At 43.2% G+C, this 15,311-nt stretch overlaps 1 protein-coding gene across 2 annotated transcripts in view; it reads right to left on the bottom strand.

Annotated features, from left to right (window-relative positions):
• Nucleotides 1-1,362: 1,362 nt before the first annotated feature.
• Nucleotides 1,363-15,311, bottom strand: part of Ddhd1 (DDHD domain containing 1) — a gene marked incomplete at its 5' end in the record, with an annotated part of 74,305 nt that continues 60,356 nt past the window's right edge. For both annotated transcript variants that reach the window (XM_005376772.2, XM_013510321.1), the window contains 5 exon segments: nucleotides 1,363-4,079; nucleotides 7,903-7,986; nucleotides 10,895-11,086; nucleotides 12,028-12,280; nucleotides 14,488-14,637. In XM_005376772.2, the coding sequence (XP_005376829.1) occupies nucleotides 3,898-4,079; nucleotides 7,903-7,986; nucleotides 10,895-11,086; nucleotides 12,028-12,280; nucleotides 14,488-14,637 (861 nt within the window). In that variant the 3' untranslated portion in view covers nucleotides 1,363-3,897.

Raw genomic sequence — 15,311 nt, 5'->3', positions numbered from 1 at the left:
CTGATTAAATTTGGAACCCACCCCAACCTGAGCCGGCCAGACAGATGTGCAATGCATTTGGCTCCCAGAGGAACCTTTAAAATTTGGCATTTCCCACACTTACTGACATGGCATTGTTCACATCTGCAGGCCATGCTTTAGTCTGTTAACATTCTTCCTTAGAGATGCTACCATTTCCCTCCTGTGTTTAGTTGTTCACAAGTCTGCAGACCCTTGCTTTCCCCTTTGTGACCTGTGCAGGTACTTACATGCTTCCTTGGCCTAGACGACCTCTACATGTGCACAACTCCGAAACTTCAAGCATCCCCCGAAGAGTGAAACAAGAGGTACAGAGCCCAGGCTGTGACCACTTAGCACCAACACGGACTAAGTGGGACCTCTGAGATAGACTGGTGTGTCAAGGTTCAGCCAGGGCACCGGATTCCCAGCAGTGGCCCCGGCCGTGGGAGGACAGCAGAGTACGGACAAGCTGTGCACACTGGAGAATAACGACAGGAAGAGACTACCCAACACTGAGCTTAGTGAAATTCTAGTTTCCTTTTCCAGTCCTGTACGTGATTGCTACATTCTTTCTAACGCTGCCTCGACCTTTAGCATTTCATGTTTCTTCTTCAGTCTTTTTTTTTTTTTTTGGTTTTTTTCCCCCCGGTACTGGGAATTGAACTCATGACCTTGCGCTTGCCAGGCAGGCGCTGTGCCGCTGAGCTAAATCCCCAGCCCCTTCAGTCTTATTTCCATAACAACGTAGGATCATTCAAAAGCAATTTTAAGATTTTAGTTTTCTCTGTTTTCTGTACATCTTATTCACTGGTACCTGGGAAGACGAAAGTAGTAATCGCACTGATCAGAAAGAAATTTGATCACTGGTCTTCTTGTACCATGGACTTCACAGAGAAGTCTCTTGGTTTGGGCTGAGTCCACTGTAAGGGGCCAGTCTCATCCCTGGAGTAAATGGCACAGTAACTGCATATAACCTATGCAGCGGAGGCTGCAACCAATGCCGTGCTGTAGAGGAGGCTGCCTCAGCCCAACCCGGACACAGCAGACAGATTGGTCAAAGTTTAACGCCTGAGGCCTTTCGTGCAAAAGCTAACAGATTCCTAAGACTCCACTCACATACAGGTGAGTGGTTATTAGACCCACTATTATTTTTCTATCATGTCCTAAAATTAGTATGGAATTGAAAAGCAAAACTACTGCAGAAAATGAACTTCCGAACAAGAAGCCTTAAGAAAAGGCTAATTTTAAAGGAAAAATAGAGCAAGACTTAATCTTACGCTTTCGATAACTCTTGGGAACTTAACTGGATTAAGGTCAAATGGTCTGACTGTTACTCAAGAGAATCATAGCATGTACGCAGAATAGAGAATAAAACTTTAATAGTATCAAAAACAGAACTTTTTGGAACCAATTTAGTACTTGCTGGAATAAAGTTGTAAAATGTTACTTAGTAACTGACTTAGCTTCTAAATCAAGCCAGAATTACACATACTCTGTATATTACTTGAGTACATACAAGTACATCCCATGATAACATGCAGAAACACGGAATTGAGAGTACTATAAAACCGAAATCACCATCTGTATTGATGAAATAATGAACTGAAGACAAAACACCTGTCCCGTGGTCCAGAACATCTATTTTGAAAAGGGCGTTTTGAACGTTGCACTTTCCGAGAATTCAAATAAACTCCAAGTGGCGAAACCTGTTTTCTCAGTAGGAAGAAAAGGACGAAGACATAGTCCTGTGCCTATGGGAACACGTTTTTGTTTTGACTCAATAGCAAATGAAAATGTTTGATAGAATCTCAGTCTTTTAAGGTAAAGTGGGCTCTCCACATTCCAGTGGCTAAGAAGGAATCTCTTAAAGCTCTTACACGTCTGAGCGTCACACCACCTAGAGCAACGCAGGCTCAAGTACCTTTAATGACAGTCACAGGACGTGGGTTCGATTTTCCTGAGAACTGAATTAGACCCAGAAAATTAATGGGCTATGAAAATGACCTGAGTTCATAGGAATCTCTAAATTCAAGAGATTTCTTCTTCAGCTTTTGCTAAGGTCTCATCAAATGCCACTGACAGCATGGGTTTCTTCATGAGTTACATACTTAGCATGGGACTTTGGGATTTTTTAAAAACACTAAAACAAAGTGCTTTTTTTTTTTTTTTTTGGTTTTTCTCCGGTACCGGGAACCGAACTCATAACCTTGCGCTTGCCAGGCAGGCGCTTTGCCGCTGAGCTAAATCCCCAGCCCCAAACAAAGTGCTTTATGTGGTGCGGATTCAATGGAAGGTCCAAACAGTCAGCAGCACTGATGTAAAACCTACGATCCTACTCCGCAGTCAATCTCTGCCGTCTTATAAAGAGAGGTGAGATGTGTGACTGAGCAGCTTTGCCCCTTGTTGATAATTATCACTGCAGAGTGACGGGAAGTAAAGACAGCACCGTGAGTGGAACCTAGCGGACGCCACTCGGAATGGCCGTGGCAGCGACGGCTACTAGGGAGCCTCTCCTGTGGGTGCCCGAACCTGAGAATGAAGACGGACGATCACACATTTGCTTTACGGTCACTGCTATAACTTATGTTACTCTCTGCAAACTACTACTAAGAGGGTACAGGCGAAGTGTGAGTCACTGAATAGCACGCAGAAGAATTAAGTGTGGCTTCAGTTTCAGCTTTTGTCATTTGCTATGCAGCCGAACAAGGCACTCCGTGTTCCGGTGCCTTGGTGTACTAACGCGGAACATGAAAATGACACTCACTGACTTACCTCAGGGAGCTACTACACAGGCCGCTCAGCGTGCACCTCTGAAAGCACTGAGCTCCTCAGACGAAACGCATGCGGAGACACCTACAGCTGCGAAAACTCTGCCAGGGCTGCGGGCCCCATGCCTCTGTCTGTATCTCCCTGTGGTTTTCTACACTGAAGTCTGTTAGCGGTGCTCCATCCCTCCACGTCTTAGCTACTCGGCACACAAATGTTGACACATTTGAAATAGCTGTCATAATCCCCATGCCAAAGATACTTACTCATTTTCGAATCAAGTTAATGAAATGTACCCCAAGTGAAGGACCCTGTCGAGTTTAGAAAAACCTCTGCTTTCTCTGAGGTACACGTGACATAATAAAAGTTCTTAAAAAAAAAAAAATTGAACTGGGGTTGTGTGAAACTACAAGTTTTAATGAAAAAAATAAAGTATGCCACAGTGTCTAGATATTCCTCGGAAGAGTACAAAGATGGAGTTCTGAGAAAAAAGGTCTCAACACTACAGAAAATAAATGTGGTTCTTAAATTATTTTCAAAGGAAACATTAAGAAAATGTAATGTTTCGTACGTTGAAAGAAAGCAATTACTCAGAGGTAATAAATTATAAATACAGTAGTTCAAATTTTTTTTAGCATTAGTTTTTCTAAACAGGTTAAACCTAAAACATTTTCTATGTTATATCCTTTCACAGAAATTGTGGAAGCTTTCACAGAAATCTGAAACAATGATACTGCCTTGTAACTGTACATAGAATAGACCTGACTCTGAACATTTTAGATTTTTTAACATCTTTTGGTTAATATATTAGTTTGAACTCATTAATGTGCCTTTCTATTTTGGAGAAATGACATTGTGATTTATGACTTTTCTGTTTTCTTCACCCAAACTTTCTTCACTTGCAAGTCTTGCTTGATTCTTTGCAGGGGGTCCTGTTAGACTCATAATCAAAATGATGGACACTGTAACTTCTTTAGGATGGAGAAAATAAAGTGCTTTTAAATTCAAATATTTCTTGCCCTAAACAAAATGGGAACATACAGTACTTAGTCCTGAAATGTCCGTATCTTGACATACACATTTGAATGGAAAAACAAAAATAGTTTTGGGCCATTAATGTCCTTCAAGAATTCAGACTGGCTCTAAACTGGGCTTTGCATCATCCTCCTGCTCTTGTTTGTACATGAAGGTTAACAGGAAGAGGGCGACATCCAAGGACGACCAATAGGCAGTATGCGATGTGACGGCTGACCAATAGCGGCTCTCCACGAGGCCTTCTCTGAGTTCAAAATCGATCCTGTGGTCCAATTCCACTAAAAAGAAAAGAACGTAGGTGAATAAAGATTACAATAAGATGTATTCAACAGACTTCTTACACTTGAGAATAAAAATTTTGCTAATGGAAATGATTTCCTAATTCCTTTCTGTTTTTTCAGTGGTGCTGGAGACTGAAGCCAGAGGTTTAGGCATGCTAGACAAATGCTCTACCACTGAGCTGCTTAAAAGTCTGCTCTTCATTCAGTGTCAGAGGATGTCAAAGTTAGAAATGGGCAGAAATCAAGAAAGCTCAGGGAAAAGGTGGGTTTGCTTTACACTGGGAATCTGACAGTGACACAGAGGAAGTTGTAGGACCCTAGGAAGCAACCTAATGTAAATGCTTATTTATTTATTTTTTGGTACTGGGAATCGAACTCAGCGCCTCGCGCTTGCCAGGCAGGTGCTGTGCCGCTGAGCTATATCCCTGGCCCCATAAATGCTTATTTTAAACAGGTACTTTGTGATAACACTATTCAGTTACTTGAAAATGCTTACACAATTGTTTTCTATTCAATTATGCTTTTTATGACAAGACAGGTTTATGTATTTATCTGTACATGTTTGGAGGTTTACACTTGAGGTATAAATACCACTGAGGCTAAAACATACTTGAAATACGACACAAGCTTTTTGAAAAGTGTTTAAAGCTGTGAGTACTTTCTGTAACTAACGTAAGCTAACCCGTAAGAGGCCAGAAAGCGCAGAAATCAGGGGCGCCGCGGCCTGCCTTCCGCGGCCCTGGGCGTGTGAGAGCTGCGGGCATGCTGTGCTGCACGACGGGACGGCGGCACAAGAGGAACCAGGGGGCTCACGCTCGATGAACGTGAGTCAACAAGAAGTCGGTCATGAAGAGAAAAGATGAGCCAGGAAAGGTGGCAGACGTGTTTCAAGACTGGCAAAGACCACCAAGTTATGATTTCGAAGAACTCACGCACAAGGGTTGCTGCACGCCTTCCTCGTCCAAAGTCTTACGTTAGACAGGGAATTTCTTATTTTATGTTTTTGCAGCACAGCCTGGTGCGTGCTAGGCATGTGCTCTAGCGCTGAGCGGTATCTGCTTCTCTTGTTGTTCTGAGGCAGGGGTCATGGTAAGCTGCCCAGGCTGGCCTTGAGTTTCCATCTTCCCGCCACAGCCTCGGCGTAGCCGGGATTACGGGCGTGCGCCCCACTCCTGCCTCACGGGGACGTCAGCCAGCGCATGCACTGCCTGGCTAACCTGTGCCCGGGGCCTGCGCTGGTCTCTCGTCTGTCTTAAACGCTTTCCCCCAAGAGCCTGCCCGTGAGTGCAGTCACCTCACGTCAGTGCTGGGCACGCGGGCAGACAGACAGAGCTCGGCGGGGGCGGGTCTCTCCTCTCTCCCTTCTATGTGGGCCACAGAAGGCCCCAGTCTGGCTCTGCACGGCAGCACCGCTCTCCACGGGCTGCTCCCGGCCCAGGCGAGCTCCCGTGCCCTCGCAGTTACCTCAGCCAGGCTCCCCACGAAGGCCACACCTAGAGTGGGTGGCTCCACGCAGGCTGGTCCTTCCCCTAGGTTTCCTCACGGACTTAGGTCTGAGGGAAAGGAAAAGCAAAATCACCTTTTCCTCTGCTCTCTCTCCTTTGAATGCCTAAGTGTGAGAACACTACCAACAAAAAAAGAACCAGGTGCTTCAACAGGTGAAGAGAAGTAACACTGAGACTGAAACCGTGATTGCAAAGCATCAGCGGCTCTTTGCTGGTGTTTTTTAAAACATGGGAGTATTTTCTCCCTGGGAGGTCTCTCATACTGGCATGTTACTGTCCGCAACCCCCAAATCAGACAGACTGCCCACCGTCTCCACACCACGAAGGTACGCGTCATCGGTACTGCCCCTTCATTACGGTCTCGTGTGCACAAGGTTTGTCAGCGTGGAACGGTACTGCAAACAACTCCAACGGACGGAAAGCCTCTGTACTACAGCGCACACTCACTGCACGCGCCTCTACCGTTCAACGGGAGCACCTCAACGCTCCTGGATATTTTCAAAAACACACTGATAAAGGTGTCCTATTTGTAAATTAATTATGGTTATAACTGCATGATATTTGGTTCCACACAGCTTTAAAATCTAGTTGTCATTTCTGTCAAAAAATTTCTCTCAAAAGGTATTTATCCTGGAAGGGATGCAAATTCCTAACAGCTGATGAGAGCAGCTAGGTGGGCCAAGTTGTGCACACGGAAAACTCCAGGAAGCGGCCAGATCTGTTGGGTCTTCCACAGTCTAGCGGACCGACTTTTCCAACTGCATTCACAACTACCTTTCCACTCAGCCGCGGTTCTCAGGAAAACGGACTGTGAGCTCTCTATACACCCGTGCTGCCCTCTCTGTGGTTCCGCCCATGCTGTTTGGTCTCCCTGCAAGGCCTTTTTATTCCTGCTTCTTCCATAAAGCCTTCCAGGCCTTCTCCAGGGAAGCCATTTCTCATTCCTGGAAATTGACAAAGTCCTTTCATCTGAACCTCTGCTTGTGGCTCATCACATGGCACCATGTATGATTATGTAAAGATTTGCCCTCCCTACTAGAACACATGCTCTCTACAGAAATTCACTTTCATACCAGCACTTAGTATCTGTGTGAGCAGTACTGAAGCTTGCTTCACGTTGGCATCTTTGCTAGTGATACCATGGTGTCTCGGCTCACAATAAATATTTCATAGCTGTTGAATGAGTGAAAGCCATATTGATTTTACCACCTGAGTCTGTCTGGTGTACATATGATTAGTGGTCTAAGTGCCTGGATAATTGTGATGGTTTTGAGAAATAAGGGCTTACTGCCTACGGGACAAATAAATGAGTAGACTAATTTTCCTTCTATCAAATAAAAATACAAAAAGCATTCATAAAATTTGGAAGTGACTGGCTATTACAGGACAAGGACCAGAGAAAGAGATGATTACATAAGATCATTCCTTGAGGGAAATTCACTGAGTTAGGTCAATACAAACTGTTGCTATGAAACAAAAAACACAACAAAAATGCTTGTTGCACTGTTTTGGAACTTTGCAGCATGTAATATTTTCTTGACAATTGAACAAACTTAAGAAAATTAATAATCAAACTGTAAAATATCCAAAGAAAGCCTTGCAACATTTTTTTAAAAATCAGAGACGAAAATCTAATATTAAAAAGAAAAGAGGAGAGAAAAGATAGCAGTCTGGAAAAATGAGTTGTAAAAAAATTTTTTTTACACGTTAAGATTAGTCCTTAGTGATACATTTAGAGCGCAGTGAAAATTAAAGAGATGGAAAACGTTTCTTGAATCCAATAAATCTACCCCTGTAAACTACATCAAATATATGTGTTGGAACTAGGTATCAACTATGGAGTAATTATATTCCTAATTAACATTAGGAGTTCATGTTTCTGACACCTGAAATAATTAACTCTTACACCTGAAATAACTAGAAATGATTAAATTATCTGCACTTGGAAATTCTTTTATATCTAAAATAAATTCTTTTATATCTACGAAAAAACCTCTCTGAAGCCTTTAGGACAGTAAAGAAGAAAGAAACTGACCTACTGCATTTTCTCCTCTCTACAAGGTTCCTTCTCTGTAGAAGTGTACAGGAATAGCGTATATTTTAGCACATTATGTGGCTAATCAATTTTCAGGTTTCAAGAACACTATCGTTTAAGATTAGAAAACATTAGGAAGAAAATACATATAAAACAGTCTGCATTGGCAACATCGAAGATGATCTCACAGAAGATTTGATCCAACTTTTCAGTGAGCAGAAGAATTCTAAGTAGATCATTTTCATAGTGTTCTGAGTGCTATTCCTGACATATACCATACCGAGGGGATTATCTTTATTCTGCAATACATTTTCCGGAAAAAGAAGTTGTGGGAGATTAAAGAATGATTCTTGAAGTCTGAAATCTGTGAAAAAAACAAAACAAAACATAAGATACTGTAAAATGTGGCAGATGGTTTAAAAATGGCGTTCACTGTCGCAGTGCCGGAAGTTAGAACGGTATTTCAAACAAGCTCATTAAGCCTACCATACCTAAGGAGTATACCCCTGTGTTTTTGTGGGACGTTATCTCAGGGAGAAGTGTAAGCATAATTAACTTTGAAATACAGTCTTTAATCCTACACATTCTCCAAATTTATAGCTAGTTTGGGTTTTCATCTAGAGGCAAACAATGCTGGAAGAAACATCTTTCCTTTCATAATACGGTACAAACACAGGGGGTACAGAAATGTAAAACCCCTGAGGAGAAGCCTGTATTTTTCAAAGCAAGTGAAGAAAACACGTCAATTTGATCATGATAACATTTGTGCTGAGAACACTCTTTGAAGAGAGAAACCCCACCTGATCACAATTCAGATATGGGTGAAGGCACAAAAGGATGAAAGTTTCAGGATGCAGGCTAACCAGGAGCACCGAGACGGGCCAGCTAAGAAGAAAAGGAGCCAGTCATCTCACCACTACAACCAAATTCCAGAGATTTCAGGAAGAAAAGTTTTCAGATTTGCAAGATAAAGCCAAGACAGCAATTATGATGCAAGCAATCTGTTGAATTCAGGATTACAAGGAAGAACATGTAATTGAAGCAAGTCAGAGAATTAGTAAGGCCAAGTTTGGCGCGCGTCTTACAAGGCAGAATCCTACTGTGGTAGTTATTCCATTTTAATAGTTACATTTGTAACTAGAGATGAAAATTTGGAACTAAGACTCATGACTACCTCAGATTTAGCTGATAAGAAATTTACCACTGGAAGCAGCGAAGAACTGATCAGTAAGAATGACAGAATATGTGTTTTGCTAAGCTAGGTACCTGTACTGTTGCGGAAGAAACAGGTTTCCCATTATCATTTTGGAATATTTTAAGAAGTAAACTAACTAAAACAGGCTTCTTCCCTCAGATTCTGTACTTTAATTACTTTTTCTGGAGTTTGATTCTCACTGTTTCCTCTAACTCACACCCCCAAGTACTGAGGACTGAGCCCAGTGAGTGCTTGCTACACCCCTAGCCCTGAGCCTGAGACAGGGCCTTGCTAAGCTGCCCCGGCTGGGCGGGAATGTGCAACTTTCAATCCTGCCTCAGCCTCCCAGACTGCTGGGATTATGCACCGCGGCACCTGGCCCTCTTGCACACTAATGTTTACTAGCAGGGGTGTTGTGTGTTACCAAAGTTACAAAGAACTGTGACTTTTCAACTGCCATCCCACAAAATTCTCTGGAGTTAATTTTTCTCATACGTTAGAGCTTTCTTTTTAACATCTGCAAGTCCCAATAGACCTTTATACTTTCATAACTATTTTTTTTTTTTTTTTTTTTTTTTCTGGTACTGGGAATTGAACTCATGACCTCCTGCTTGCCAGGCAGGCGCTGTGCCGCTGAGCTAAGTCCCCAGCCCCAACAACTATGTTTTTAATGTTAAGTAAAAATGAGAACCTGAGTCAGGAATACTACAGAAACTCTTTCAGAAAAACTAAAATATGAGTTTGATACAAAGTCTAAGAAGAGTTTTCTAGACAGTGTTCAAAAGGTCATCATAAAATTTTCAGTGCGCAGTAACATGAAAAACTGCTGTTGGTCCAATCCGGAAGGTCTAACCTTACCAGTAACTCGCCCCGCAGTGGCTGCCTGCAGAGGAGGTGCCAGCCTCGAGAGCTGCTCCGCCTGAGCTCACCTAAGTGGTTTCTGTTTGCTTTGTTGCTAGTCTGAGATTTATGAACGGCCATGGATGCTGAACACAAGTCAGAGCAGCAGACACAGTGAGAATACAATGCTGCAAGTAACTGAAACGCTTAAAATTCTGTAGAGAGAGAAAGCAAAGTTTCCCTCTTGTTACATAAAGGTAGTAGTTTCAAATCTCTACTTCCTCTTCCACGTCAATGAAAAGTAGGACTTGTACTAGTTTTATTTCACTCAACACTTAAAGTCCAAGCTTCCAAGCGTAAACTCTTGGAAGTTAATATATTCCAAGCGTGTTAGTATCTCTCAGCTATTCAAGATTTTAAACTTTGTAAATCCACTGGAAAGAATCGAAGACGTTTCCAGTGCAAAGTCCAACACAGCCCTGTGCGCGCTCATTTCTGGAATCCTCGTTTATACCAGGCAGCTGGGGTCAGACGGGGGGCGGCACAGTGGATCTAGTAACCCCGCTGAGCTTTGAGGGTCTTCTAACTACGCTGGCGGAGGGGTGCTGTGGAATCAGCGGCAGCATGGCTTGGGCATAAGAATTCTCAACATCAGATAGGGGAGAGCTCAGCGATTACATGAACTTTTAATACTGAGGTCATATTAGTATTTATTAGTAAAACTGTAATTCATAAAAATCAGCATAGCTGGGTGTGGTGGCACATGCCTGTAATCCCAGCACTCTAGGAGGCTGAAGCAGGAAAAGTACAAGTTGGAGCCCAACCTGGGCAACTTAAAGAGACTTATTGAGAGCCTGTCTCAAAATAAAAAATCAAAAAGGGCTAGGGATACAGCTCAGTGCAAAGGCCATGGGTTTAATCCCCCGTACTGCAAAGAAAAATAAATCAACGGGTACCTACCCCAAAGAGATTTGTTTTTGCTTGCTATGTTAGACCCTTGTGCCAGAAGGTCCTGATTATTAATGATCTAACTATTACTAATCACCAGTGCAGAAACTGGAATTGCATTTACCTGGAAAGTATTCTTAAACTTAAGTGGAAGAAGGTAACTTTTCTTTAAAAGCTAGTCTGTTTTAGATCTGAGAGCTGACTGCCACGCTAATGCCCTAAGCTCTCCACCCTCCTCAAGGTCTCAGAGGCCAACAGCGAAAGCCCAGGGAAGAAGGCGGGAACTGACATGCGGAGTCCAGGAAGCCGGAGCCGCTGTGGGGAAGCGTCTGCGTGGCCACCGTGGCGGTGGGCGGCGCGGCAGCGGGCTTCTTCTCGTCCTCCGCCGGGTCCTTGGCCGTCTCCGATGGCTGCGGCGCCGCCGAGCGTCCGAATCTGGAGAAGAGCATTCCTCCGAGCCCCTTCCCGATGCTCGCAGCCCCTGCGGGCCACAAAACAGGGGCGTCATTCTGCGGAGTCGCGCCGCGCACCGGGCTGGGAGCACCGCCCGTAATTACGGCGGCCGGCGGAGGCAGCAGCCCCAGCCGTGTTTTCCAGGGTGGGGACCTAAGAAAATTACAATTTATGCTGCAGGTTTCTAAATAAAAATGGTGTTGAAAAGGAGAGTTGTATGAAGTCTAGGCCTCGAATATACACACCAAGGAATACATGTACTCTATTCAAGTCATTATTGTTATTAAAATATCCGGCAAAATTAAAACCTTTAGTAAGAGAACCACTACCGACAGACTTACTTCTGAACTAAAGGGTGTAAGTCACAAAAAGCCATCCGCGCGCTGAGTCTGATGGAACAGCAGTCCCGCAGCGAAAGCCTAGCTCTAGTGCCATCTTGTGGCGCTTTCTATTAAGGCAACTTGTAACCAGAAGCAAGAGACAAATTCTAAGGGCACCAAACTGAGCTCCTTCCAGTGAGACACTAAACGCGGTGCTGACACTGGAGATCATTCAAAGAGAAATTAAACATCTTTGCTGCCCTCAGGAGGCACACAGTTCGCAAGACACACAGCAGGTCGGAGAACGGCTGTCATGGACACTCCGCACCTGCTCCTTTCACAGAGCAGGGGCTGCAGCCGTGAAACTCCAGCACTTGCTCCAGTTTCCCCAGGAGCTGGAGGGTGAAGACGGAAGCGCAGAGCTTGCCTCTCCCAACAGTGCTCTTTTTGCCCATCCAGCTATTTAATATCCTAAAAACTGCACGATCTGCTCGAATCTGAGAACTCAGAGCTTTTGCTCCTCAAATATGCAGCCACAGGGCACTTCCTTCTTGGAGGTTAACTGTAGAGTATTTTCAAGTCCCTCAAATTTCATATCCGTACCAAAAATGTTTCCGCCCGTCGATAAGGAACACGCAAAGGAAATTACCCAATATGCTGGCTTTGCCGATATTAGTAATAGATTCTCCGTAGTGTCGGCGGGACAGGACCGGTGAGGTCACTGGGCTGGGGATGGTTGAGATGCCTTCATTCTCTGAAACTGAGGTAGGTTCTTTGGCGGGGTTGAGAAAGCTTGGCTTCATATGTTCGTAAGGTAGAGGGTTGGAAGTGTTGTACCAGTGGATCTGGACAGGTGAAATGTTGCTGTAGTGTTTCAATATCAATGGTTCTAATCTGTAAGCCTTAACATAAAAAAATTCAAAGAAATACTACATTAATGCCTAGCGCCTGGATTTTACTAAAGTGGTTATTATTTTTCTACTGCATACTAAGTAGACCTCAGAGAATTTTTAAAAATGGGTATGTACTTGGAACATGTATTTGTACTTATTGATTGTTAATATGTGGTTGGTCTAATTACAGATCTTTAATGAGATTTTAAAAAATGAGTTAGTCCAGACCAATTGTGTCTATTTATTTTTCCCAGAAACAGACTGATTTTTATTACATTTTGACCTCCTGCAACAGGTTTATGTCCACCTCCCAAAGCTGTCACAGTTAAACTGTAATCTGGAACACAGCAAATAAGGTTAATTTGTAACATTTTAGAGTGTCTCATTAAACTCAGCCTCCCTCCTTCCCTGCCTCCCTTGCCTCCTTAAGACAGTCTTGGTATGTTGTCCAGGCTGACCTCAAATTCACAGTGATGCCCCTGCCTCAGCCTCCTGAGTGCTGGGATTACAGGCGTGCGCCACCACACCAGCCTAAACTCAATTTTCAAACAGATTAACATAGCAACAGCCAACAAAAGACCATCTGTTTCATGTGAAGTAGGTACAATAAAGCAGAACAGTTCATACTCTGGCCGTAGAAAGGAGGCACCTTCCTCCTTTATAGGTATGAAAAACAACAGGTAATGTTTGTGAAAACTGTCTACCACTGCTGGGACAAAATATTAAAAAATATTAACAGAACTCAGAGGACTGGGGGTAGCTCAGTAGAACACATGCTTAGCACATGTGAGGCCCTGGGTTCCATCCCCAGCACCCAAAAATCAAACGTACAAACCAAAGACAAGTTCATTTTCAAGTTCTTTTTTTTGTTTGTTTTTTTTCCAGTGCCGGGAACTGAACTCACAATGTTGCGCTTGCCAGGCAGGCACTGTGCCGCTGAGCTAAACCCCAGCCCCTTCACTTTCAAGTTCTGAGAGAATGGGTAAAATGAACATGTATTAATGAAATGCTTACTGTGTAGCAAGGTTTTCCACATATATTTTACTCAATCTGAATAACCCTGTAAGGTGAAATACTATCCACGTTACGTAGGTAAGATACACCTCAGAAGTGACTGGCCTAGATCATGCAGTCCGTATTTGAGTCTAACATTAGATTCCAGTTGCAACTGTAGTTGAAGATCATTTCTAGTTCTTCAGTTCCAGTTGAACTTTATTTCTTAAACTATGACAGCTGCGAGACTTCACCATATGGGCGATTTTCTAAAATTCAATCATGTTGAGGTTACTTAGTATTAAAGATCTTTTAGAAAACTGCACAATTAAGCTAATTTTCTGAGAATAAATAATATTTAAAATAGTTTGTTTTACTGTTTAGATACAGTTAGGCTTGCCCTCAAGAGGAGTAAGGGGAACTTTTTTCGGGGGTGGTGCTGAGGCTCAAACCTGGGGCCTGCTACATGCTAAGCATGCACCCTACCACTGAGCTACATCTCCAGACTGTGTTTTTCTTCTCTAAAAAAACTTCTTTGGTATACACCATTTACCTGCACATAAGATCTTTGGAGGACTGACATTAAAGAACATTATTTACAACACAAATTTAACAGAGAATGGAAAAAAACCCGATTATTTTACACTTCAAGTAGATCAAAATGAACAGTGCCACCTTCTCATAGTACTTGCCTCTCACAGTCATACATAGTACTTGCACGTTTTCAAGATGGTCAAACACATTTCAACACTGTAGTATGCTTTAGAAAAAAGTAAGCAGGATTTTTAAGATTTATGGTTACTTAGTTATTGGTATAACAACTGGATAAAGTCTGAGAGTGTAGTAGGCTCCTGTGTCTTGTACTAATTGTCCAGAATAATATTTTTGTTTGTTTTTTGTTTTTCTTCCAGTACCAGGAATTGAACTCACGACCTTGCGCTTGCCAGGCAGGCGCTATGCCGCTGAGCTAAATCCCCAGCCCCCAGAATAGTACTTTTATATTGAGGTTTCACATTACAGATTATCTCTAAGGTACTTTATTGCATGAACCCTGGCTAAACTAAAACACAACGTTTTAAGACTATAACATCCTGCAAGCAAGCGAGAAAAGGGAACTTTTGTTTTTGTTGTTATTAATTCAGTGGTACCTGGCAAGTTTCTCTGTTGGATTCTTTTAGGAACAATCTAATACTGAGGGGTAAAAAGTCTGCAATGCAACTCACCACTGGATCTGTAGGATGAAAAATATTTAGTAAGCGGTTACAAATCTCTCTAGGTAAAATATGGTCTTGACTTCCAGTGTTTCCTGGGCGGATGCCACGCAATGCCAAAAAAACTGCGAGTGGGGATCCCATACAGAAGAAATTTTCAACCTAAAATGACAAAGCCATCCTACATTTAAAAAATGGTGGAGCGTTATTTTCAAGAAATTTTGGCAGAAGATGTTGTAAAATACAAATGACTGTCTCTGAGTACATTTCTTTTTAATAAGCTTTGTCCAAATGGTAACTGCATTACTTGTTAATTATATGGCGACTACTGAGCGTTCTAGAAATCTATTTTCAGGAGGAATTTCATTACTGAGTGAAAAGGGAAGAGCGTTTGGTTGTGCATGTGCTCTGCAGTGATCGAAGGTCTCCTGAGCCACCGCTCTGCATGACTGCGCTCGGTGCTGCGATGGGCAGACCAGTCAGCTCCAGGAAGGCACAGCTTCTGCACCCCAAGTTTACAATGCTGAGGGAAGATGGGAGAGTAAGACAGAACAGAGGAGGCAGTGTTTGCAGCGGCCGGCAAAAGCAGGACAGGATCTCCACAGTTCACGTGACGTGGGAGACACATTTCAAGGAAAGGTAACAGTGCACCAAGAGATGAATGTTAGACAGCCGAGGGCGTCTTCTGCCTACTACTGCACGCAAGCCATCTGCGTTCACCTTCAGGGTGTGCCCCTTCCAGCAGTCCAGTCAGTGTCCACAGCTCTCTGCCGCCTTGTATTTCCCCCAAATCACTGTTTCCAGCAGGTGACTTTGATGCTCAAAAACTCTGCAAC

Source organism: Chinchilla lanigera, unplaced genomic scaffold, assembly GCF_000276665.1.
Source record: "Chinchilla lanigera isolate Chin_1 unplaced genomic scaffold, ChiLan1.0 scaffold00008, whole genome shotgun sequence".
Lineage (NCBI taxonomy): Eukaryota > Metazoa > Chordata > Mammalia > Rodentia > Chinchillidae > Chinchilla > Chinchilla lanigera.
This window is presented reverse-complemented; position numbering and strand designations above follow the sequence as displayed.